A 23,152-nucleotide genomic window follows, 5' to 3' on the forward strand; every position below is an offset into this window, starting at 1 on the left:
TTTGGGAACTACCGGTAAATTGCGGCAATTTTGTAAATTGCGCATGGGTATTGGGCTGGGTTTATTGACCCAATAAGAAAATTCTGTTTTGGGCCAGGGTGTGTCCAAAAGGAAAAGATAAAAAAAAGGAAGACAGGATTGAAACAGGTCCCGTGGATGTGGTGGTATGCCAAAAGCTCTGTATGTTTTTTTTTCTTCTTCTTCTTCTTTTCTGTCGTTTTCAGATTGCAAACTTGTTATTGATTTGTTCCTCTTCTGGTTTCCTAGGAGAATTGAAATGGGTTGTTGCCGATTCGATTGAAGCTACGTCAATCAAATTCTGGGATTGGTATGACCAAATTTTCATTCTTTTTATCCAATCTGATCAAACTAGTTTCTCTTCATTAGATTTGTTGACCTTCTCTTTGATCTGTTCAATAAAAGCTCTTGTATGTTTCTTCTCGCTAAACTGATCTATTTGCAATGATTGTTTCTTTTCGCTTGATTTTCTGTTCCGATCTGATAAATCGCTGCAAACCAATACTGTGGGATGCGAAAAAGGTTTGTATTTTTCTGATCTATTTGCAAAGATTGTTTCTTTTTGCAAATAGATCAGATCAAACTTAAAGCTTGTATTTGAGTGTTTCGAGTTGGTGGATGTTCATATGTTTCATTTCTGAACAAATGATATTATGGAATGGGAATTGCAAACTTAAAGCTTCAAAATGTGTAAAAGGTATGTACATAATCACTAAAACTACAAAGTTCCCACCTAAAGACTTTTATCTAGTCTGTTTTTGATTTCCCGTAATCTATCAATCAATGTATCTTGTAAGGTCAGAGTTAAGGTTTGAGATCGATGCTACTACAACTCAAAGTCTTAACTTTATAATTAGTTTAGGGAAGAACATGATCCCTGAATTCATGGTTGTTGCTATGTTTAATGTTTTCATATTCATATATTAGCTTAGGTATCTATTTGAATCCAAGCTACAGCATTCATTGTTAAGAATATTATGTATTTAATACAATAGATTCCATGTATATTTCCTGTACATTTAGGAGATGGCCTAGTATCCCTAGTTTGTAGGGATTTGATAGTTGTACGCTAAGTTTGCTTGCTTGTATCTAAACTCTCTGTATCAATGGGAATATTGTTCAGTCTCAATATTATCTTCTCTATAATGACCCATTTGTCGAGTGATGCGTGAATTTGTGTGCAGATCTTATTTGTGATCACACCTGATCCAACCATGAACAAGACGAAGAAAACCAAAACTGAGCCAGCCAAGAGTTATAGTCATGATATCATTCTCAGTCTCCCAAATTACATACTCGTGGACATCTTTTCCAAAATCCCCACCAGAAAACTCCTCCAGTTCAAAACTGTGTCCAAGTCTTGGCTCTCCTTACTCTCCGATCCACAGTTCACCAAAGACTTATTTGCTCAAACTCCTTCTTGCTTTATGATGTATAGTCAGTGTCAACTCATCCCGAATGGCACGTTTATAGTTGATCCTGAAAAGGCGTCGAGCCCGGACGGCGTCTCACTCAGGGTGCCTAACTCTGCTAATGATGATCCATATTGGATGCGTCATATGGTGGGTTCATGCAATGGCATCCTCTGCATACGCTATATTGGAGTTGAGAATAAAAAACGGTCTAACTTCAACACTTTTTACCTTTTGCATCCCATTACCGGTGAGACTGTAGTTCTTCCAAGACTCAAGAATGCTGGAAACCCTCACTGGTGTCACAGATATTGTGTTTATGGGTTTGGGTTTAGTCCCATCACCCACAAGTATAAGCTTCTAGTTATTATTCATCCAGCTCCAAGCTCTTGTGAATGGAAGGCAATGGTGCTGACAGTGGGCTCAAAGAGTTGGAGAAGCATTGGGAGTTATAAGAATCCTGGTAGCCTGAAACAAGAGATGGTTTATTTGAACGGTTTCCTCCATTGCTTTGATCGTAACCGTTATTCCATTCATGCATTCGATATTGAAAGTGAGCGGTTTCAAGAGTTTCAGGTTCCTAGACATCGCCCCTTTGACTCTCATGGACTGGGAGTGTTGGGAGGCTGTCTCTCCCTAGCTGAATTTACTTGGAAAGATCCTGATGTTTCTTGTGTTTGGGTGATGAAGGATTATGGTATTGAAGAGTCTTGGACTAAAGAGTTTGAAATGAGTAGGTGTGGACTACGACCGTTGAAATTTACAGAAGGAAAATTATTTGTGGCAGGTTTTGATCCAGCTTGTGGAAGTAGTTTGATGGCTCATACGCCTGGAACAAGGAGCCTTCAGAAGATCGAGGTTGTTGGTATGCCGCCGCGAAGTTGTGTTTATAGGCTCTTTGTTCCAAACTTGGTTCCGCTAAAGGATATCCTCCAGGGCTTAGCAAGCTCCTGAAGATGGTACGTTGGTACTACTTATGTCCGAGTCCGGTTCAGCATTTGGTGGATTGGCTTGTCTTTCTAGCTATCTGCATTTGGTGGCATGGGTATGGCTGCTCTTTGTTTGCAATATCATTTTCTTGTGAAATTTTTAAAAATGGATCTAAGGTACTCTAAATATATATGTTACAGATGATTATCCCTTGGTGTATTTTCACTTCATTGATGAATAAGTGATGCTATATAATATTCTCTCAGGCTTTGAATGCTTGGCTATCTTTCTCTTCTTTTTATTTTCTTCCTTTTTTGCTATAAAAGATTGTCAAGCCAGGTTCTGAGCTTTCCTATAGAGTGCAGCATGCTTCAAAGCTTGCTTAGTTTGTCTTTGTTGATGCCATCTTTTGCTGCTGATGAGTATAGTTAGTGGCTGAGGTGGAGTGCCTTATTCAGAATTTCATTAGTATCCTAACTGATCAATCTGAATCTGTTTCTCAAAATAGCAGACTGCAACTTCAGTCAAAATTGAGGACGACATTCTTTTTTGCTGTTGTTCTTCTTATGTTTTTGACCAGGAGGTAGGCTTTCTATTACATCCTTTACCAACCAAGGGAAGCTTCAAATATAGGAGGGGTACGTATTACGGTATTAAGCTTACTGCTCATGCATTTGATGATCAGTTTGGCATCTACTTGTATAAATTTGAATTTCCTGCTGCCTGCTCACACAAAGAAGAATATCGTAGCCAACATGAACAAAGCATAAGGTTGAGAGCATTTTCTTGTATTGGAATGGAAAGAACTGGTTTCTGAACTCAAGGAAAGGATTGGGTTGTCAGCCTTCAAAAAGGCAAAGGCATCACGTTCTGTCAGTGAAGCTCTTCGTAGTAGAGACTGAAAGTGTGAAAAAAGGGTATTAAGTTTCACATAACAATTGAAAGTGATAACTTCATTCTTTAAAATAAATATAACGAAACTGATCAAAGAAATGTCTTGCTGACCTATTGCAGTGGAGGTTCTTACGTTATCATTACTGTCATACGCCATTACAATCAGCTGATTTTTTTGTAATTGATGAAACATAGGCGGGTTACTTCCTCCAAATATTGTCAGTACAAATAAAGCTTGCAATGAGTCCTGGGCCAACAATGGAGCAATTGGATTTAAACTTGAGCAACTGAAGTAAAAGAAGGCTTTATCTGAGATTATGTAGAGCCAGAATATATAAAAGTGCTTTCAAACATGTCAAGTAACAGTTCTGTAGCTTCACTTCCCCCCATTGACAAGCAATGAAAATTATCAATATTAAGTTATTATATGGAAACTGCATTTGGAGAACTATGCACAACGAGATTTTAGTCAAATTCAACAAAGAATCTCAAAAAGAAAGAAACGTTGTCACATTAAGAAGAATAATTTGAATATGAAAAATGGATGTGAAATTCACACACCCTAAATTGAAATTCACACACTCTTTTTCTTTTTTTGGTTAACACAATCACAAAAATACAAAGTTTAAGTCACTAAAAGACAAAATTTAAGTTAACCAAAAAAAGAAAAAAAAGTGTGTGGTTTCAATTTGAGGTGTGTGGATGTCACAACCCGTTAGTTGGTATTCAAATAAACTTCTTAATCATGAAATTAAATATAAATTACTTTTTTAGATATGTCGGGATTCCGGAACAAAAAGACAAATTATAAATTGTGAATCGGATTGGAAGCAAATTTTGGTCACAACATCCATTCGAAACGCATAATACAATTTTGGAATGTGAACGACGAGATCTACAAGACTCACTCAAATGAGTCCCATCAAATTTAGACTAAAAGATGTCGATCTAATATCTGATTCGGCATTTAATATTATTTCTAATTCCATTATGTTTTATTATTTCCTAATTATATTCTAAATAGGGTTTAGTCAAAAGTTAAAGCCTATCTAAGGCACCCTTTATCTCCACTCCTATAATGGGAGGCGTGGTTTTGGTGTCAAAACTTCACTAAAACTTAAACTTCCAAATTCCTTTTAATATTGTAAAATGTTGAAAAACCTAAAGATATAATATAAGGTTAAAAACATAAATACGGTATATCTATTTGCTTTTTGTGTTTTTTCCCCATTTTTATCAACTAATTTTGCCCCAATGCACATCTATTTTTTTAAGAAAAAGTTAAGAGGCTATAGTGTTGTATTAGGGGATTGAACTTTAAACTCTCATATTTACAATCTACACTCCTTGTTTCTTTTTATAGTCATTTTAATTTTGTCTTTACTCACGTGTTTTGTATTTTTGTGAAATCTTTTACTATAAAAGAAAAGTGGGAGTGTGGATTATAAAATGGGGAGTGCAAATTTTACTCCCCTTGTATTAATGAATTCATTAATCAATCATATTGTTATCAATTAAATTAAGAGGTTTCTCTTATTTTATGGTAAATTCCAGAGTTTTACCTTGTAAACTCTCCATTTTGTCTAAGGTATTTTGGTTGCACTACATTATGGTATGACAGATACTAACAGAAACTTCAAAAGATTTCATATTTTCATAGAGGCACTCTACGATTTCAACACACAGATTGAATCCTGTAGTAATATCGGCATTCATCCTCGCTGCACAAATTCCAAGAAGGATGGGACACATGTTTCCTAGAGCAAACTCCACACTCAAAAAAACTCACAGCCACCACAATTAAGTCATCTAGAGTATCAGGAACGAAAAAGATTATTAGGTGACCACTAATTCGAATCGGAAAAGAGAAACAAACATTCTGTGATGGTTTGTAAAATAGCAGCAACAAGCAAATACAAATGATCCGAGAAAGCAGAAAATCTGTTTATTCATTCACTTATAAATGTAACCAAACATATAGAAGATGGTAAAGCCTGTTACACCCAAAAATCTTCATATATTGAAACTTGATAATGCTGAGCAAAATAGTTCCAAGTTATCAACTGGTGATAAACCAGAGACTCCGATAAGTAATCAATTAGCTTTCAACACCGATACGGCTTTGCTGCCAAATCCGCCAACAACCACCAAATTGTGGCGTCACCGGCCACAATTCAGGCATTCATCCTTGCTGCACCCTAATCATTGGCTAACTCATCATGCTTAATTTGTTTTGACCGTTTGGTGTGAAACAACAAAACTGGGCACTTGGCGCTTGCTTGGCTTAATTGGTTTGCATCGATCATGAACGGAAACATTACATCATAAGTTGAGTACCCCGGCCTATAACTAGTTTGGGAGTAGCTCAACTAGTTTGATTGGTTTACGTTCCAAGTCCTAGTTGGGTTAGGGTACGTACGTAGTTGATTTGGATGATTTACATTCCTAGTCCTAGTTGGATTAGGGTACGTAGTAATTGGTTGGTTTACATTTCTAGTCCTAGTTTGATTAGGGCACGTATCTAGCTGGTATATTTGGATTACGTACGTTCCTAGTTTGATTGGTTCTCTATCATTTCACACGTTCTCTATCATTAGCTGTCTGTCTTCTTTCCTCATTTCATCAGTCAATTGATCTGTCCTCTATCCCATCCCTCTCCCTCTCTTTCTCTCCCTCTCAATATCTCTATACATACGCTGCCCGCGTTATTGTGGTGAAAGTATGGCTAAACGCATACGCATGGAGGACTCAGTCGTAGACGTCCCTAATAAACGCAGACGCATGGAATCATCAGTTGCTGAACGCGTCGTCCAGCAGGAGCTCCTCCCAAGAGATGTTCAATTTCAGATCCTCTCAAGGTTACCGGTCAAGCCGCTGATGCGCTGCAAGCTCGTATGCAAGTCATGGTCCTCTCGCATCCGTGATCCACTCTTTGCCAGGGCTCACCAAACCATTCACAAGAACCAACACACGACTAACCTTTTCCTCACCACCTGTAACCCACACACAAAAGAACCTAACAACTTGTTCTCGATACAAGTCAAGCATGATGAATCAGGGAATCTAACTAGTACGCCTCCGGTTCACCTTGGTAGCACTTCATATTTAATGGGGTCTCCATTTTCTACGTCCACCTTTGTGCTTTCAGCCGGCGTTGTCTGTCACTACAGTGATGATGATGAACCTGTTCATATATTCAATCCCTGCACCCGAGAGGTCCTTACTATTCCAATGCAGCGCTCATCGAACCGTGTCAGTCTTGGATTCAGTTCTCTTACAAACGAGTACAAGGTTCTCCGTGGAAGAAAATCGCCGTTTGAATCGTACAAGTTGGAGATTTTAAGTCTAGGTGGTGGTGGTGGTACGTGGAGGGATCTACCGGAGATTGACTATCAAGAACTTGGTCTTGTTCCTAATCTTTTGGATTTCTCGAAATATTATTTGTGCATCCATGGGGCCTTACATTGGATACAACCTGCTACGAATAATCGACCTACTCTCTTGGCTTTTGACGTTGGACAAGAGATATTCAGGGTAATCCCATTCCCCCTGAATAAAAACAGGAATTGGGGACTTCGTTTAATTCAGGTGAACGGATGCTTGGCTGTGTTTGATGTAGATGTACAAGAATATTCTACGGCAATGGATTTCTGGATTTTGAAGGATTACCAGAATCAAGTTTGGTTCAAGGACAGTATCATCTTTCCTGAACGACGGAACGATTTGGGACTCCCTCGGCCTGTTGGCTCAATCCACACAGGAGAGCTCCTGCTCACTCCGACTCCGACGTCTCAGACCGGCCACGGCTTCGTGCATCTTTACGATATGAAACTTAAAACGTATAATAAAACTGAAATCGTGTTACCCGAGGGTTCCGTAATATCAGCTGCAGGTTACGATGAAACCATATTCCCCTTGAAACAATAAGATCGATCAAGCGTGCATGCATGCATGGTTTCCTATCAACAGCTCTAGCTCTTGGAAGATGGATCCATATATGACTTCTTTGATACCAGTTAAGCATTTAGTGGTGTGGCTTAATTTTCTGTCTTGTTTTGTCCATCTGTTAATATGTAATTTTCTTATATGTAATCGTCGATTTGTAACGAGCAAGAATTTTTCAACTTCTGATTGATTTTGTTAGCAATTTGCATAATTTTACAAATTGTCAATAAGAGCAGTATATATGCAATTTCCGGATCGATTTTTACCCAATACATTTTTGCTATTGAGGCGTCAGTATAATTTATAGCTAGTCACAATGAGCAAGAATATATCACCAATCTCAGTAACGTACAATAATTCGATCTCGTACTAATACTCAACAGTGATCATCAAATGGATACTAGTGAGTTTAAATGTTTTTCATATGAAATTTCTAGAGATTATTGTCTACTTATTTCTCTATTCATATCTGTATAAGCTCACTTCCAGCATGCATGCATTTCTTAATACTAGACCTGTAAATAGACCGGATCTTGATCCGGACCCGTTCCGGATCCGTGGTTTTTAAACGGGTTTGGATCAAAAATTAGACTCGTTGATCCATTAAGGACCCGGATCCGTTAACCCGTTTATTAAACGGATCGGATACGGATCGAGATTGATCCAATCCGTTAAGGACCCAGATCCGTTTTAAAATAATTAAATAATATTTTTATAAATATAATATTATTGATAAATATTAAATAATATAATAATTATTTGGATAACCTAAATGTCTAAATTATGATCATTTGATGAAGTTGAAGGTTACGATGCCTATATTCTTTATGCTCTTTGCTAAATATATTGGAGGTTTAGTATTTTGAATATATTAGTTTATTGTTAATTAAGGAGTATTTTGGCCATGTAATTCAATTTTTGATGTAAACCTTTATTTTGTTATAATATTTCATTAGTGTTTTATGAAAATTTATGATAAAATTTAAAAATATTTATAATCATAAACGGATCGGATTAACGGGTCGGGTATCCGTTAACCCGCCGGATCTGGATTTGGATCTAACTATCAAACATCCGGCGGGTAACGGGTCGGATCCGGATCCAAAATTTCTATTACGGATCCGGATACGGATCTACCTAGATATGGTCCAGATCCGATCCATTTACAGGTCTACTTAATACTGCACATTCACTATATATGCATAATAACAATTTGACATGTTAGTGATGTTTTCATAAACTATGGATAACAGATATATAGAGGGTGCAAATAAGCAAAACTTCGAGATGAAGATCAAGAGGGAGTACAAAACAAGCAAAAACTCGAGAGGTCAAGAAGAATGATATGAAGACGCACTATATAACAAAAGAAGCTAGCTACCATATAATTGTAGCACAAAATCAATCTCAAAGTTTGCTTGTTATTAAAGTTAAAGGTGTATTTTGAATGCCAAAGTGAATATTGCGGAAAAGCTTGTAAGATCGTGAATGATAGTATGATACTGTTAAGACAATAGTAACGTTGATGAAAATGGTCGGTAAAAATATTGTGGTGTTAGTTGGTGGCAATTTACCGGTAATTTGTAGCAATTTTGTAAAGGGGAAATGCCTATTTAATACTAATTTAAGCCCCTTATTTCTCATTTCAATGATAATTTTTTTCATTAACCCATTTTAATATAAGGTAACATTTTTTATATCCAAATACATAAATCTTTTATATAAATAGGCATTTTCATTTCAATATAAATGGGTATTTTCCCTTTTGTAAATTGCGCATGGGTATTGGGCTGGGTTTATTGACCCAATAAGAAAATTCTGTTTTGGGCCTGGGTGTGGGTGTATCCAAAAGAAAAAGAGAAAAAAAAGGAAGACAAGATTGAAAGAGGGTCCCGTGGATGTGGAAGTTTGCAAAACAAAACAGGAGCGCCGAAACTGAAACTAGTCGAGGAAATGGATGGATGCTCGTGTTGGTTTGCCAAAGTTGTCTGTATGTTTTTTTCTTCTTCTTTTCTGTCGTTTCCTGATTGCCAAACTTGTTATTGATTTGTTCCTCTTCTAGTTTCTTAGTAGAATTGAAATGGGTTGTTGCCGATTCGATTGAAGCTACGTCAATCAAATTATGGGATTGGCATGACCAAATTTTCATTCTTTTTATCCAATCTGTTCAAACTAGTTTCTTTTCATTAGATTTGTTGATCTTCTCTTTGATCTGATCAATAAAAGTTTTGTATCTTTCTTCTCGTTAATCTGATCTATTTGCAAAGATTGTTTCTTTTTGCTTGATTTGCTGTTCCGATCTGATAAATCGCTGCAAACCAATACTTGTGGGATGCAGAAGTTTGTATTTTTCTGATCTATTTGCAAAGATTGTTCTTTTTGCTTCATTTGCTGTTCCGATCTGATAAATCGCTGCAACCAATACTTGTGGGATGCAAAAGTTTGTATTTTTCTGATCTATTTGCAAAGATTGTTTCTTTTCGCTTTATTTTCTTTTCCGATCTGATCAATCGCTGCAAACCAATACTGTATATATATATGTGTGTATATTTATATTATTCTCCATGTATTTGAGTGTTCTTATGTTTCATTTCTGAACAAATGATATTCTTGAATGGGAATCACAAACTTAAAACCTCAAAATGTGTAAAAGGTTTGTACATAATCACTAAAATTACAAGTTTCCAACCTAAAGACTTTTATCTTGTCTGTTTTTGTTCGGAACCTGTTTTCTTTTTCTTTTGCAGTAACTGCCTAGTTTGATGCTCTGGTAACTTTTTTTGGAGTTTGTGGTGCAACTTTGGTTTTTTGGAGGTTGATATGGATTTGGAACAAGTCATGTGATACTGTTCCTTAGTGTTCAAAAATATGGCAGAATTGTCTCCAATACAGTAAATGATAATCATATTATCAATTCACCTCGCAAGGAAGTCATCATTGATTCATTTAATTTCAGGTGTACTTTTCATTGCCAGTGGGCACAGCTCTGTTGTTGGCCTTATAGCGACAATGACAGACCACTATAATGTTATGGTGAGGTTTGAGTACAGTTTCATGTTATCGCCTGAACTTTTATTATTTTTGGCTTCCATTCCGGATTTAGTTTTAAGCTTTGTACTTGGAGATGGTATTCTTGTATTTAAAGTTGTGTCCCTCTTTGGTATTTTTTTGTATGTGGTTTTTCTGCTCTTATTTTGGAAAGGAGTCATGTGTCAAGTCAATCGTTTCAGAATACGTACTAAAACTACGTCCAAGTGTGTGCATGTTTAGCACTGTGTGACGGACCGAGTCTGTCTCTCCATTTTCTTATGTCTGTTATATTTTCAGGCAACACGAGTTAACATGTGATGCTACTGTAGAGAGAAACTTGACAAAACAAAAAGTGCATGATATATGTTAGTGGTATATTAGTATGAATTCTAACATTTATATTCACCAGGGGTCTCTTTGTAACTTGTATCATGGTTATCAATTGACAGGAAGGCGGTGAAAGGTTCGCTGAGAGCATTGATGCTATAGATATTCTCGGAAACCCCAGAGACGTGACCTTGGAAATGATGCTCAAAAGACACACTGGCAATGATGCTCAAAAGACGTGTTGCAGTTTCTTTTAATTGTTAGTAGATGGATGCCTATCATATTTAAAACGGAGAAGACTTTGATGGTATGATAGTCTACATGAAGACATCATAGTCATGATATTCTATAACATAGTGATGTTTCTGTTTAGTTGGATTTCTGATATTATGCAATGTCCATAAATTAAAAGGAGCATTCATGTAGAGGGTGAGTGAAAACTGATCTATCGCCAATCACATGGAACATGCTATTGCAGTTCAACTGATATCCAAATGATGTCTGTGCTTTGTGAGAAAGGATTTTCTTCTACAATCATAGTTGTCTAGAATTTACAGTAGCAATTAGTTTGGTTTTACATTTAAAAAAAAACATTACTTTGAACATCAATATGGCAGCATTTTGTTTTTTTATTTCATCTCTCTTGTTTTTTTATTTCATCTCTTGTATTATTATTTTTAATTCAATATAGCATCAACATTACCTTCCAGCTTCTGTAGCTATGGGCAAACAACCTACTATTTGACTTGTACAATATGTTGAAATTGCAGTTGTCCTCCATGTAGATGATGGCGCAGAACTTGATGCTTTGCAAACTTTGGTGATTTGTCACTGATGAGGCTGGCATCCATGATGGAATCGGGTAAGTATTTTGCTTTTATTCTATTCACTATGGGTCTATTTGCAATGCAGTTGAAATCTCTCTCTCCTCCCCCCCCTTCCTCTATTTGACTTGTACAATATATTGAAATTGCAGTTGTCCTCGATGTAGATGATGGCGCAGAACTTGATGCTTTGCAAACTTTGGTAATTTGTCACTGATGAGGCTGGCATCCATGATGGAATCTGGTAAGTATTTTGCTTTTATTCTATTCACTATGGGTCTATTTGCAATGCAGTCGAAATCTCTCTCTCTCTCTCTCTCTTCCTCCCCCCTCCCCCCCCTCTCTCTCTGTGTATGGTTTGAAATGGATCAAGGGGCCAGCCTTTTGAATTTCACTTTACTGAACTGTTTAGATATTGAAATAGATGAATTGATTACATTAAATTTAGTCAGCATGTAAATTGCAATTGCTTTTCAGGATTCAGTGCTTTACAGGTTCACTTCGTGCTAATTTACACTAATATCATGTGTGGTCAATTGATCACATCTCTTCTTTGTTGGATGTAGGATCTTCAATACAGTTGAAGAATGACCCGGAAACCCTCAGTATCCGAGAGAAACGTAGGAATGAAGGTTGCTTACCCATTCAATTCCATCTCATGTTTAATCTGATTTCAATATTTGGGCTGATTTTGATGATAAACGACTTTTTTTTGTTTAACTTGCAGATATCAAATGCTGAAGCCAATACTGATTCTACTGTAAAAGAACCATCGAATTTTGAGGTGTTACATATATATATCATTCATACTCATGTTTATATCTCATTGAATATGGTCAATGATAGTTACATCATCTTATACCTTGATGACAAGGAGGTGGTCTTGTTCAAGTTAAATCTATTACTATATACTAATTGAAGAGACTTTTTCAATACTTTGCCATTTCATCCCACACTGTTTTTTACATCATGCCTCAGGCCCTGGAGCTTCTTCTTCTGGTATCTCTAATGCGGCAGCCCTCACTTCAATAAATTTCTTCTCCATGATGAACGAGGGATACGGAGGTATGACTAGTGCATCATCTAACCACTTCATCCCCCCCTGTCAAAAGGATGTTATTTGTTAATAGACTATTACGCTTTCTTTAGAATCAAATATATCTAGAAGAATTCCTTACATTTTTGGTGGTGTGTGCACACATCACTTTTATTTGCTGATAGGTTTTAGGCTGTGTGTTCATCTCTGTGCATATATGGTTGTATTCATGCATGAGCTCCTCAGCTGGTACTTCCAGTGTTTGCCGTAAAACCAGTTTAAGGATCACCAAGTCCAGTAGCTGTCACCATGAAAAAAAGAAAGTATTAGTTGCTCAATTATGTAATAGCTGTAACATGCAAGTCTAATCACTGTCACATGGAAAAAAAAAAGGTACTAGTTGCTCGTAAATGTAACCACACTAAACCATGTATTTTAGAACATTTGTGCCTTGCTGAATTCAACATGTCAACCACTAGAAATTAAATATTGTTAATTCTTTACCTTTATATGTATTAAATGTCCAATACGAAATTCTAAACAACAAATATTCAGTCAGATAGTGATGTCTTGTTGTCATCTCTGTCCGGGTCCAAATCAGAACCCTTTTGATTATCAAGTTCTAGTACATATTTCTATCAACTCTCATGTCCAGTATTTATTGTATCTGCATTTACTGTGTCTACCTTGGAAGATAGTGGCTTCTTGCGGTTGTTGGATCTGAACAATTCTACGTGTGTTAGAACTTGGTTCATCACTTGGTTTGAAATCTGCTCTTGCAAAGCAGTCCAAGCCTCGTGAAGCTCTGCAAGCTGCAAGAAAATTCATAGTTTGTCATCAGTACCGAAATGCAATTCTAGCTATTTGACAATGCAATTCATGGCTGTAACAACATTGGCAAAAATGAAATAAAAAAGTCTAGAAATCAGTAGGTTTATTTTGTAAAATGTGGTTTTGAATGGTTTCCTGTTGTATGATTGAAAGGCAGGTTCTATAAACATGGACTTTAATTATTCCTTTATTCTGCACCTTATTTATAATCTAATATGATAAGTTTCTCTGATTATGTGGCTTTTTTATGCTTTGGCAGGATTTGCATCTAATGTGGATGTGATACAAGCAATGAGGATAACCTTTGGGGTTTTATGCAGCAACCTAGTCTAATTTGGATGTGATACAAGCAATGATTATGAAGACTGATGTTTACTATATATAAACCCCACCAATCTAAGGTGTTAGGTGTTTAATTACCACATTTGCGAACCCTCCTCCAAGCTGTATTGGTGCTGGCCGGAGCCGATTTACGTTCTTGAGGGCTTCACTGTTAGAATTAGATAGTGTTACTAGTTTTTTTTTAATGTCTGATTAAATAAAAAAGAATTAGAGGCTGAAATAAGTTCTAGTACCTGCATATGTGATAGAACATATAGATTTCTTCTGGATGAACCACCAACCGTCGGATACATGTTGGCCAAGCCAAATCATCAATTGCATTGGCAGGTACCTCGGCTACCTGTAGCATATGATGTAAAACTGCTCGAGTTTGATCCATATCATATGCTGGAAATTGTATCTGCTGAACTGGGATGTCAGTAACTAGGCCAATCAGTTCCCTGCCAACGCCTAACACAGAGAAAAAGTGAATCATCAGTTGTAAGTTGTAGGTTGTAACACATTATAAAGAAAAAGGTGAAGATACTTGATAACTTACCAATCAGAACGATTTCACCGATCGTGGCTAGGTGGCAGATCTGATTAAGGGAATCGATCCACCCTTGATTTTGCAGACTGATATCGATGTTCTCTATAGCTAGAATCCTGTGGTTTAAATGAATTGACTTATTAAAAATAATTAAATTAAGATGAAGCCGACATGGTGTTGAGCATCTCACAACCAGTATAGGATGCAGTCATTAACATGCTACTCTAACGATTGAATGTAGCCAACAGTGGCTACTCCAATTTATAATACTACTGATGGTTTTGGAGATTCTCTTGCCAAGCAAAGTAAATGTGAGAAGGATGGGTTGGGTTTTTGGTTGAAAACAGTAAGAGAGAAAATGAAGAGGAATTGAGGAATTCTAGTGTAAAGAGGAGTATATCAGTAGAGAGGTTGTGGGTGAAAAGAACAGTCAGGAGGGCTTTGGAATTGTGACAGCTCTTGGAGAGTTACTAAGCAGGCAAGGCAATCTGTACCTGAGGTACTTTTTTGTGCATCTCTTTTCCTTATAGCTAAACTCCAATAACATCAATAAGTAAATCCATATTTCCATGATCTGATAGTCAGAAAGAACAATAAGATCCATATCAATGTACCAAAATCCAAGATATTGCAACAGACAAGTAGGGGACCCTAATATTCTACTAAAGAATTCTTAAGATGAGCTTTTCACAAGCCTTCAGGTTGAAAAATCTAAGCCCCTATATCCAATCCACTATTATCCTTTTCTTCAATTGTCCAGCACCAAGTTCACCTTTCTTTTCAAGAAATATTGTATTAAACTACACAGTTTATGACATTAAAGTATCTAGTTAACTAAAGAATCTAGCTCCCAGGATGCCCAACACTTAACTCAGTAATGACAAAATGGTTAGGTAGATAAAATGGGAGAAAAAGAAGTTTGTGATCCAGAATTGGACAGTGATTGGTGACCAACAATCATGCACAGCCTAAAATAAAATTATATAAAATGTAGATCCAGTCCAGACCAAAACACCTGATCAGGACCAACACTCTATGGAAACAGGACCAACACTTAAGGAAACACTTTTGTCAGTAAGACTTTAATCAGATACTAAATCAAATAAGGCTAGGAGAACGTATTGTAATAACTATAGGAGTCGAGAACAGCCATTTCATTATATCGATTGTCAAGTTCAAAGGATGTACACAGTAGAGGAGGACCTGGTTTTGATTCAAATATAGAATAGAAGCTTTGCTGTACATTTTTCAAAGAATACCAATACAGAAACTCAAGGCTATTGTATCAAGATTAAACATCATGAATCAAAGGAACATTGAAACTCAATAGAATTTAATCAAAAGAACAAAACAGAAACAGAGAGAAAGACATAGATAGCAAGAAATCTGGTCAACAAACTGAGTGCTTACAGCATAGAATTGTCCAGTTGAGCAAGGAATTCCCGAATCCCAGCTATGTCCGCTACGTCCGCTAATCCAAAGTACCGGATTAACCCGGTGACCAGATCATTGGGAGCTTGCATCTTCAACATGTTAAGTTCCACAATATCGATCCGGCAATTAGCCTGAGCCTTCAAATCCTTGGAAATCAGCCTCAGCCTGTACAACAGATTCTCCACACAGGTAGTCTTGCCGCTACCGCTCCCTCCCTGGAGAAGGAAGGCTCGACTTGTCCACTCAGTGAGGCTGGCTATGCACCCTTCCCAAAGAGCACGCATCTGTTCATCGCGATTCGAAGTGACCGGCGGTGCTAAACCATCAAGCGCCGCAGCAATAACAGTAATGCGAAATTCACAAATTCACAAACTCACACATTCGTATTAAAATCATCGAAGGATCATCGAAATTAGGCATTACCTCAGGTGCAGGAAGCTTTTCCCCAGCTTCAGCAGCCATGGCGGAGAGAGAGAGAGTGCGGATTGCGGATCTGGTTAGGTTTTGGCCAGAGAGAGAGGTTTTGGCGCGGAGAGTGTGTGTGACTTGTGATTTGGGTTTGCGAAAAGAGACTGTTTATGTGATATATTTTTGTTTTCGGTAGCTTAAAAATTGTTTGGATAAGTAATATTAATTGTACAGTTAGTGTTGGAACCCAAACCGGGTGTGTTGGTAAGTGCCATTGATATCTGTTCAATGACCCCGGTTCGATCCTCGTTACGCTTTGCAATCACTTAGCCCTTTTTGAGGAGAGGATTAGCTTATGGAAGAAGAAATGTCATCATGGACTTCGCCATTTCCTGACCAACTGAACCAAATTCAATATTCTGGGAACTTGCAATTGATTGAATAGTGGCTGTTTCTTCTTCTGGATGTGATTCAGTCAGCGGCCCATCAGCAATGACCACATCTGAGGTGCTTCTACTTTCGATAGTTACAGAAGAATCCACATTCTGCATTTGAATAGTGGCAATCCAATATATGAACTAAGAGGAAGACAGTGCTCGAAAACAAATGGATAGTAATGATTACCTTGTGTAAAATCTAAGGTATCAGGAGCAAACAGTTGGATAGTTGAAGAAGAATCTGCTGTTTTATCTGCAATTAAGGTGAGTGGAAATCAGTAACTAAGAGGAAGACAGTGATCAATTTTCTGTTCTTGAAAACACAAACTAGGTCAATCACAGTTTACCACAATGGAAAGCAAGTGGATAGTAATGTTTATTATCAGGCACAAAAAGTTTAACATCAGTAAGAACTTGGCAATCTATTGGAATTGTAGCATCTACCTTTTGATCATTTGGTGCCATTGGAAAACTAATGTCTTTCATCTTGGTTCCTGAGACCTATGAACCTGTAAGACAAGAATATTTCTTGTTCAACAGCAAACACATATAGAACGATGACATAAGAAAATCTGCTCACACAAGACCAAATTTTCTGAACAAGCATACAGAATCTAAGTTTGTAAAAGTATATCCAATGAAGCACTTGAGGATTTTTCACAGGTTTTGAAAAATATGTGACTCCAGGATTAAAAAAGTCAAGAAACTAGAGGACAAAAGGCAACATGGGCTTTATTCTTTCATCCACAGACATGTTGATGGCTGCAGGAGTGGATTTACATTTTCCAGAACCATTTGATTCTTCTGGGATATTATTCTTGTGTTGATGATCGACAAAGCCAACAGAATCCAAAGGCCAACATTGGCTGAAATCTTGCTCTCTCGTTGATGAACAGATACTAGTGCACCATGGGTGGCAAACACTGCCGGTATGCTCTTCATTTACAGAAGGCATGGGATTCCCATTATTACAATGTCTCTTCCTTTTGTTGTTGAACTCGAAGCTTCAGTAACAGTACCAGATCTTCAGTACTAGTCTTTTTTATGCCTATCCGACTGGATGACTTACAATTTCCACTTTCACATTTCATACTTCTCTTCCCTGTGATTTGTGGTCTTCCCAAATGTGAACATGCCTCAAGGAGCGGTTATCAACATCTGTTCTAGAAGCTCCATTGCAGAAGCTCGAGGGTAACAAGCTTCTCAGTCAACATCTGCTGCCAACTCCCAAACTAGCCATTGGACAAATGGATTTTTGAACCAAAAAAATTGCATATAAAACTACAGGGGCAAGCAGATTGTCCGATAGCTCGTATTAGAAGCAACTCTGAAGCAGACTACTTTTAAAACAACTCAATACCTCCACACCATCTATCTTTCAGGAACTAAATCTTCCTACGCAATATCTGGGGTTCGCCTAGAACATGATTGTCCATCGGCAACAATTATCTGCACACACATGAAGAATCTTTCACTTCACCCTTGACTCCCTTGAGAACAAGTTGCAACCACACACTAACCATCATCAGGAAATTTCCATCCCCCATCATGATATGAAATACCTACATACGGATACATATATCGATCTTTTTCCTACAAAAAAAATATCATAACTCAGCATATTGCTGCTACAGCATTGATAATTGTCAAAGACATTACAGCAAACCAAAAAAAAAAAACAAAACAAAACATTCCTCATCATCTTGGCATGGTGACCTCAAACCGTAGCTTGGCGACTTGTAACATTTCTAATTACTAAACCAATCACTCATTTCGATTCAACTCAACTTTTTAATTCTCACTAACCTAACAATTCAATCAGTACCGTTAATAATTATAGCAAAATTCAATCAAGCTTAACATATAAGCTCAGAGGAGCTTGAGAAATCAAACTGAAGAACAAATTGATGAAATTAAGAAGCAGAAAAAGCAAATTGAAATCAAACTCTAGAGGAGCTCCATTGCTTCTTGTCCCAAGAACCGAAGTAGAGGGAACCGATGGAGGTGGTTTCCAGATCGTTCGGTTTATCTTTGACGGCGCCGTTAGGCTTCGCCATTTCCGGTGAGAATCTGTGCTTCAGCACTCTCGAAACGACGGTCGGATTAAACAAGAAAATCGAAAAATAAATAAATAAATACTTGTTTCAAAAACAGGCGGGAATACTGTTTTTTGAAAAGTAGGCGGGAATAATGTTCTTGAAAAATTAATAGTAAACTGGGCCTATAAAAGGCCTGTAAAATGGGCCAGCCCAATTAAAAATATGTGAAGCCCAAATTCTGAGCACAACCATCATTTCGGCAAACTTTTTTTTTTTTTTTTTCCAATAATGCTCTTGTTTTTCTTGTTTTTGCGACAGCCTTAACAACATTGCAAAATTTTGCTTTATCATCTCCAAGCATTCAAGCTTCCTCTGCCAACTGATGATTATCGACTTAACTGCTCATATTGTATCATTACATCAATCAAGCATACATAAAATAAGAACGTGAATCTATGCGGCTATGATCCATGTTTTCCTTTGTTGCTAAATTCAATCAGTACCGTTGATAATTATAGCAAAATTCAATCAAGCTTAACATATAAGCTCAGAGGAGCTTGAGAAATCAAACTGAAGAACAAATTGATGAAATTAAGAAGCAGAAAAAGCAAATTGAAATCAAACTCTAGAGGAGCTCCATTGCTTCTTGTCCCAAGGACCGGAGTAGAGGGAACCGATGGAGGTGGTTTCCAGATCGTCCGGTTTATCTTTGACGGCGCCGTTAGGCTTCGCTTTCCGGTGAGAATCTGTGCTTCAGCTCTCTCGAAACGACGATCGGATTAAACTAGAAAAACAAGAAAATCGAAAAATAAATAAATAAATACTTGTTTCAAAAGCAGGCGGGAATACTGTTTTTTGAACAGTAGGCGAGAATAATGTTCTTGAAAAATTAATAGTAAACTAAGCCTGTAAAACGGGCCAGCCCAATTAAAAATATGTGAAGCCCAAATTCTGAGCACAACCATCATTTCGGCCTTACTTTTTTTTTTTTTTTTTCCAATAATGCTCTTGTTTTTGTGACAGGCTTGACAATATTGCAAAATTTTGCTTTATCATCTCCGAGCATTCAAGCTTCCTCTGCCAACTGATGATAATCAACTTAACTGCTCATATTGTATCCTCATATTGTATCATTACATCATTCAAGCATACATAAAATAAGAAGGTGAATCTATGCGCCTATGATCCATGTTTTCCTTTGTTGCTAAATTGATGGCTTATCGAGCCGAATACCAGATATCTCATGTAGACTTTCAGTCTCAGATCAACAGAAAACATATGAACCGGTGAGCTCCGTAGAACAGGCAATACTTGACCCCTACTTGAAGACTAAGAGTTATTGGTCTGTACTGAATTTGTTTCTGATGAAACTATATCTTCAAAAGCTTCCATGGCAATGGCCATGTCATCGTCAATATCAGCCTGCTCAACCTCTACCATCACTTCATCCCTGTCACCTACCATAGGTTCCACCCCATTTTGCATCGAGTCAGAGTGAAGTTTAGGTTCTTCACTTGCTTTTTCTGGTTCAACTGCATTTTGCAACGCTGATTGCGGATACGGATCCGTTGAGATAGTCAGCATAGATGTCACCAATAGGTTCTACATGCAAGGAAAATGCAATATGATATATAACATCAAATACAAAATCTGATAAAATCAAATTAATCTGATGGGTGTTTTGTCCTTCCCACTCTCAATCAAACAATCCTAGATGCCTAAACATTGAAAAGATACTGATAAAGTGAAGAAACCCAGTGTAAGGATTTTGGCTAATATACCTTTTCTAGAGCTAGAGCAAGCTTTGAGAGGTTTGGGTAGATTCTGCGTGCATCCAAAAGGATCTGCTTGACACAAATTTTAAAACAAATATTTATATCTGGCAAATAGATTTTGTTTTCCTTATTAACATATCATATAAGCAAAAGACATGCCCTCATTACAACAGTCTATAAACAACTTAAAGATAACCCCAAAAAAATAAGGAAATACCACAGCCATTTTAGTAAAAAGTAATAGGGAACCATCTGATAGGCGCAGAAAGATGAGACAATGAGAAAATACTAGGGAATCTAACAGACCCATCTAAGAGCTTGAAAAGTGTCAACAATGAGACACAGAATACAATAATGAAGAGTATCCCACATAAATGCATGTTATAAAGTTGAAGTGATCACCTCACAGAGCCTTTGAAGCGTAAATGGAGGACCTTCGGTAAAACCATGAAGAGCTGCAATGAAGAAACACACTATAAACAATTCCTATAATAGAAAAAGTAACTGAAATTTCTATGAAACTATAAATCCCATAACATAAACTAAACTAGCTTGTAAAGAAGAAATTTAAACTAAACTAAAAGAGAAATGCAGCTTCATGTCTGCCACTGAATGATGATCCTTCAAGTGACCCGCTGTTTAGAAAGCCCACATTATCAGTCAACCCAAAAGAACCCAAACATTCATTTGCTATTAGCTAGTACCATCCAACCCATTTTCATACAAACCGAGAATGGCCTAGACTATCGGTACATGTGGAAAGACCACACGGCTCTCAAGGAATAAAAAAAGGAAGCAACCGATATAAGTACATTATAATAAAGAGGATATCATATATGATCAGGAGACTGAGAATACCTTCATCCAACCTCTTCACCAGTTCTAGGTAAGTTTCTCCTAAAGCAGTATTTTGCTGCTCGCTAGTCTTTTCTGCATCAGGATACTCTGACAGAACCTTCATAAATCAGGCAATCAGGAAGAGAAATCATAATATGGGAGCTAAGACAAGAAATAGAATCAGGAATTTTGGACATGTGTGCATGAGTACATGTGACAACCATAAATACTTGAAGACCCACGTACCTGCTTCAGCTGAAAGGATAGCATGCCCTTTAACTTATCCCAATCATGCCTGTTAAAAGTACATAACAAGATAATTAACAACCAAGCACACACAAATGTTTCTTTTCCATGCATGTTAGCTGGAGTATACAAATTAAAGACACATTCATGCACCCAGAATAATGCATCAGTATGACAACCACAAAGGAGGGAAATTTCACATTAAGATAACAACTTACCAAAATCTCCCAGTGGATGCAATAACTTCCAGTATGCCTCTAACTTCACCATCAGCAATCTCATTCTTGGACTCCTTGGATCTACACTCTCATGTGCAACAGGAACTTTTATAATATGAAAATCAAAGATAAATATAAACAACATAATTGGGTTACAGATTCCTAAACCATTAAATGCTGTATAAGGTGACGGTTCTTTATAATATATGGGAAAAACTCTAATGATCCCTAAACAATGTTAATACCCCCCTTATATAATATAAAGTATTGAATCATTTGCACCCTACTTTTGAATTTCTATGAAACTGAATACATATAAACTGATGTCAAGTCATGGTCACCTAACTGGTAATTCTTACAAATATAAACCTAATCCCTAACTTGGTCAATGTGACTGTTCTTTCAGTGTAGTATAACATTTTAAGCTTAAAATGCCAATCGAGTTGCAACTGAGCTCAGTTCCCATTAACAACACTACGGCAATATTGACGAAACATAAAAGTTGGCAACATCATCCCTCAATCTATGCACCAAGCTGAGCCAATTCGATTCTAAATTAAATAGGTTGAAAGAAGCACATACTCGTGATTCGATGCATCAGGCACCACAGCATCATCATGTGGTTGCTCAGCATCACTGGCTGAGTTCACCGACGGCGGTGGAACCTCATTTGATGGTTGTATCTCCATTTACAGTGCCTATACCAATTTATGAAACAAAATAAATAAATAAATAAATAAATCCAAAACAAAATTGAAGCTGAAATTTAACTAACAACAGAGTTCCCAAACCCACACAGATTCGAATTCCAGTAGCAATTTGGATCAGTAATTTCAACCTGTGCTAAGTAAAATTTGAAAACTGTGTTTCGAATCAGTTTTGGTTACTTTGGCGGTTAATTATGGCGGGTAAAAAACGGTGAAGAAGAGTAGAGATGAGGACGAGAACTTACCAGGTTCTGGATCTGTAACCCTAAATCGAGAAACTACTCGAATTTCCAATCTCTCCGGTTTAAGAGGGAGGACGAGACACACGGTTTTGGGCAGAGGGAGGTGGGTAGGTCCCACTGTTACCAGGCTTTTTATCACCGCCTAGCGGCCCACTTCGTCCGCCTAGCCCACCTCCTAGGCCCGTTTCCGTTATTCATAATTATAATGGGCTACGCTCCTAAGGCCTATAATGACGGTTTTAATAACCGCCTAGCGGGCCACTTCGTCCGCCTAGCCCGCCGCCTAGGTGTTTTCTCTTTACGTTGTGTTTGGATAAAGTAATTTCAATTTCCATAGAGATTTTCAAATTATAGGAATTATAATTCCATGATTTAAATTTCATTAATTGAGAATTCCGTTGTTTTGATTTTATGATGTAAAGTTTTAAAATTACAAAAATTTGTATTTTAGACTAACCTTAATCAAAAGAATTGACAAATGACACATATTTTGTGAGGAATTCAAGTCAGAAAAGGAAAATGCCCTAATGCCCAAATATTTGAAAACTAAAGCCTATTCCAATTAAAGTCTTATCCTTTAGTCCATTCCAATGATTCTTACTAAAAAGATGATACTACCCATCATTCAACTACACCTAACCACAAGCTGACATCCTTCTTCCACCGCCATGTCCTTCATAACCTCTCTCTC

At 37.2% G+C, this 23,152-nt stretch overlaps 3 protein-coding genes and 1 non-coding gene across 5 annotated transcripts; 3 read left to right on the forward strand and 1 right to left on the reverse strand.

The window, feature by feature from the left end:
- Nucleotides 1-146: 146 nt before the first annotated feature.
- On the forward strand, nt 147-2,624 carry LOC101300573 (F-box protein At3g07870-like). 2 transcript variants are annotated; one of them, XM_004307830.1, is made up of 3 exons: nt 147-180; nt 268-328; nt 1,203-2,624. In XM_004307830.1, exon 3 carries the CDS (start codon nt 1,233-1,235, stop codon nt 2,382-2,384), a length of 1,152 nt encoding a protein of 383 aa, XP_004307878.1. In that variant the 5' UTR covers nt 147-180; nt 268-328; nt 1,203-1,232; the 3' UTR covers nt 2,385-2,624. The 2 variants fall into 2 exon arrangements, with proteins under 2 accessions (XP_004307878.1, XP_004307879.1); XM_004307831.1 differs by lacking the exons at nt 147-180; nt 268-328 and adding an exon at nt 678-715.
- A 3,351-nt stretch (nt 2,625-5,975) lies between these two features.
- On the forward strand, nt 5,976-7,181 carry LOC101294902 (putative F-box protein At4g38870-like). The gene has a single exon (XM_004309028.1). The coding sequence runs from the start codon at nt 5,976-5,978 to the stop codon at nt 7,179-7,181; it is 1,206 nt and encodes a 401-aa protein (XP_004309076.1).
- Nucleotides 7,182-11,005: 3,824 nt separating this feature from the next.
- On the forward strand, nt 11,006-12,798 carry LOC101301048. Its single transcript, XR_185293.1, has 4 exons — nt 11,006-11,418; nt 11,533-11,624; nt 11,947-12,012; nt 12,108-12,798. It is a non-coding gene; the product is annotated as an uncharacterized LOC101301048 (transcript).
- A 6,716-nt stretch (nt 12,799-19,514) lies between these two features.
- Nucleotides 19,515-22,525, reverse strand: LOC101310752 (serine/threonine-protein phosphatase 4 regulatory subunit 2-like). The gene is made up of 8 exons (XM_004307859.1): nt 22,465-22,525; nt 22,095-22,210; nt 21,513-21,593; nt 21,295-21,343; nt 21,070-21,166; nt 20,614-20,684; nt 20,218-20,280; nt 19,515-20,038 (listed from the first exon to the last, which is right to left on the reverse strand). The coding sequence occupies exons 2-8, from the start codon at nt 22,199-22,201 to the stop codon at nt 19,766-19,768; spliced, it is 741 nt and encodes a 246-aa protein (XP_004307907.1). The 5' UTR covers nt 22,202-22,210; nt 22,465-22,525; the 3' UTR covers nt 19,515-19,765.
- Nucleotides 22,526-23,152: the final 627 nt, after the last annotated feature.

This window comes from Fragaria vesca, linkage group LG7 (assembly GCF_000184155.1).
Source record: "Fragaria vesca subsp. vesca linkage group LG7, FraVesHawaii_1.0, whole genome shotgun sequence".
Taxonomy (NCBI): Eukaryota; Viridiplantae; Streptophyta; class Magnoliopsida; order Rosales; family Rosaceae; genus Fragaria; species Fragaria vesca.

What these genes read in the sequence shown, in the direction of transcription:
- LOC101300573 (XM_004307830.1), top strand. Translation starts at nt 1,233, where the DNA reads ATGAACAAGACGAAGAAAACCAAAACTGAGCCAGCCAAGAGTTATAGT.
- LOC101294902 (XM_004309028.1), top strand. Translation starts at nt 5,976, where the DNA reads ATGGCTAAACGCATACGCATGGAGGACTCAGTCGTAGACGTCCCTAAT.
- LOC101310752 (XM_004307859.1), bottom strand. Translation starts at nt 22,201, where the DNA reads ATGGAGATACAACCATCAAATGAGGTTCCACCGCCGTCGGTGAACTCA. An exon ending in CCTGATGCATCGAATCACGA is followed by an intron (nt 21,594 to 22,094) that starts GTATGTGCTTCT and finishes ATGAGAGTGTAG; the next exon opens with ATCCAAGGAGTCCAAGAATG. An exon ending in GCATCCACTGGGAGATTTTG is followed by an intron (nt 21,344 to 21,512) that starts GTAAGTTGTTAT and finishes TACTTTTAACAG; the next exon opens with GCATGATTGGGATAAGTTAA.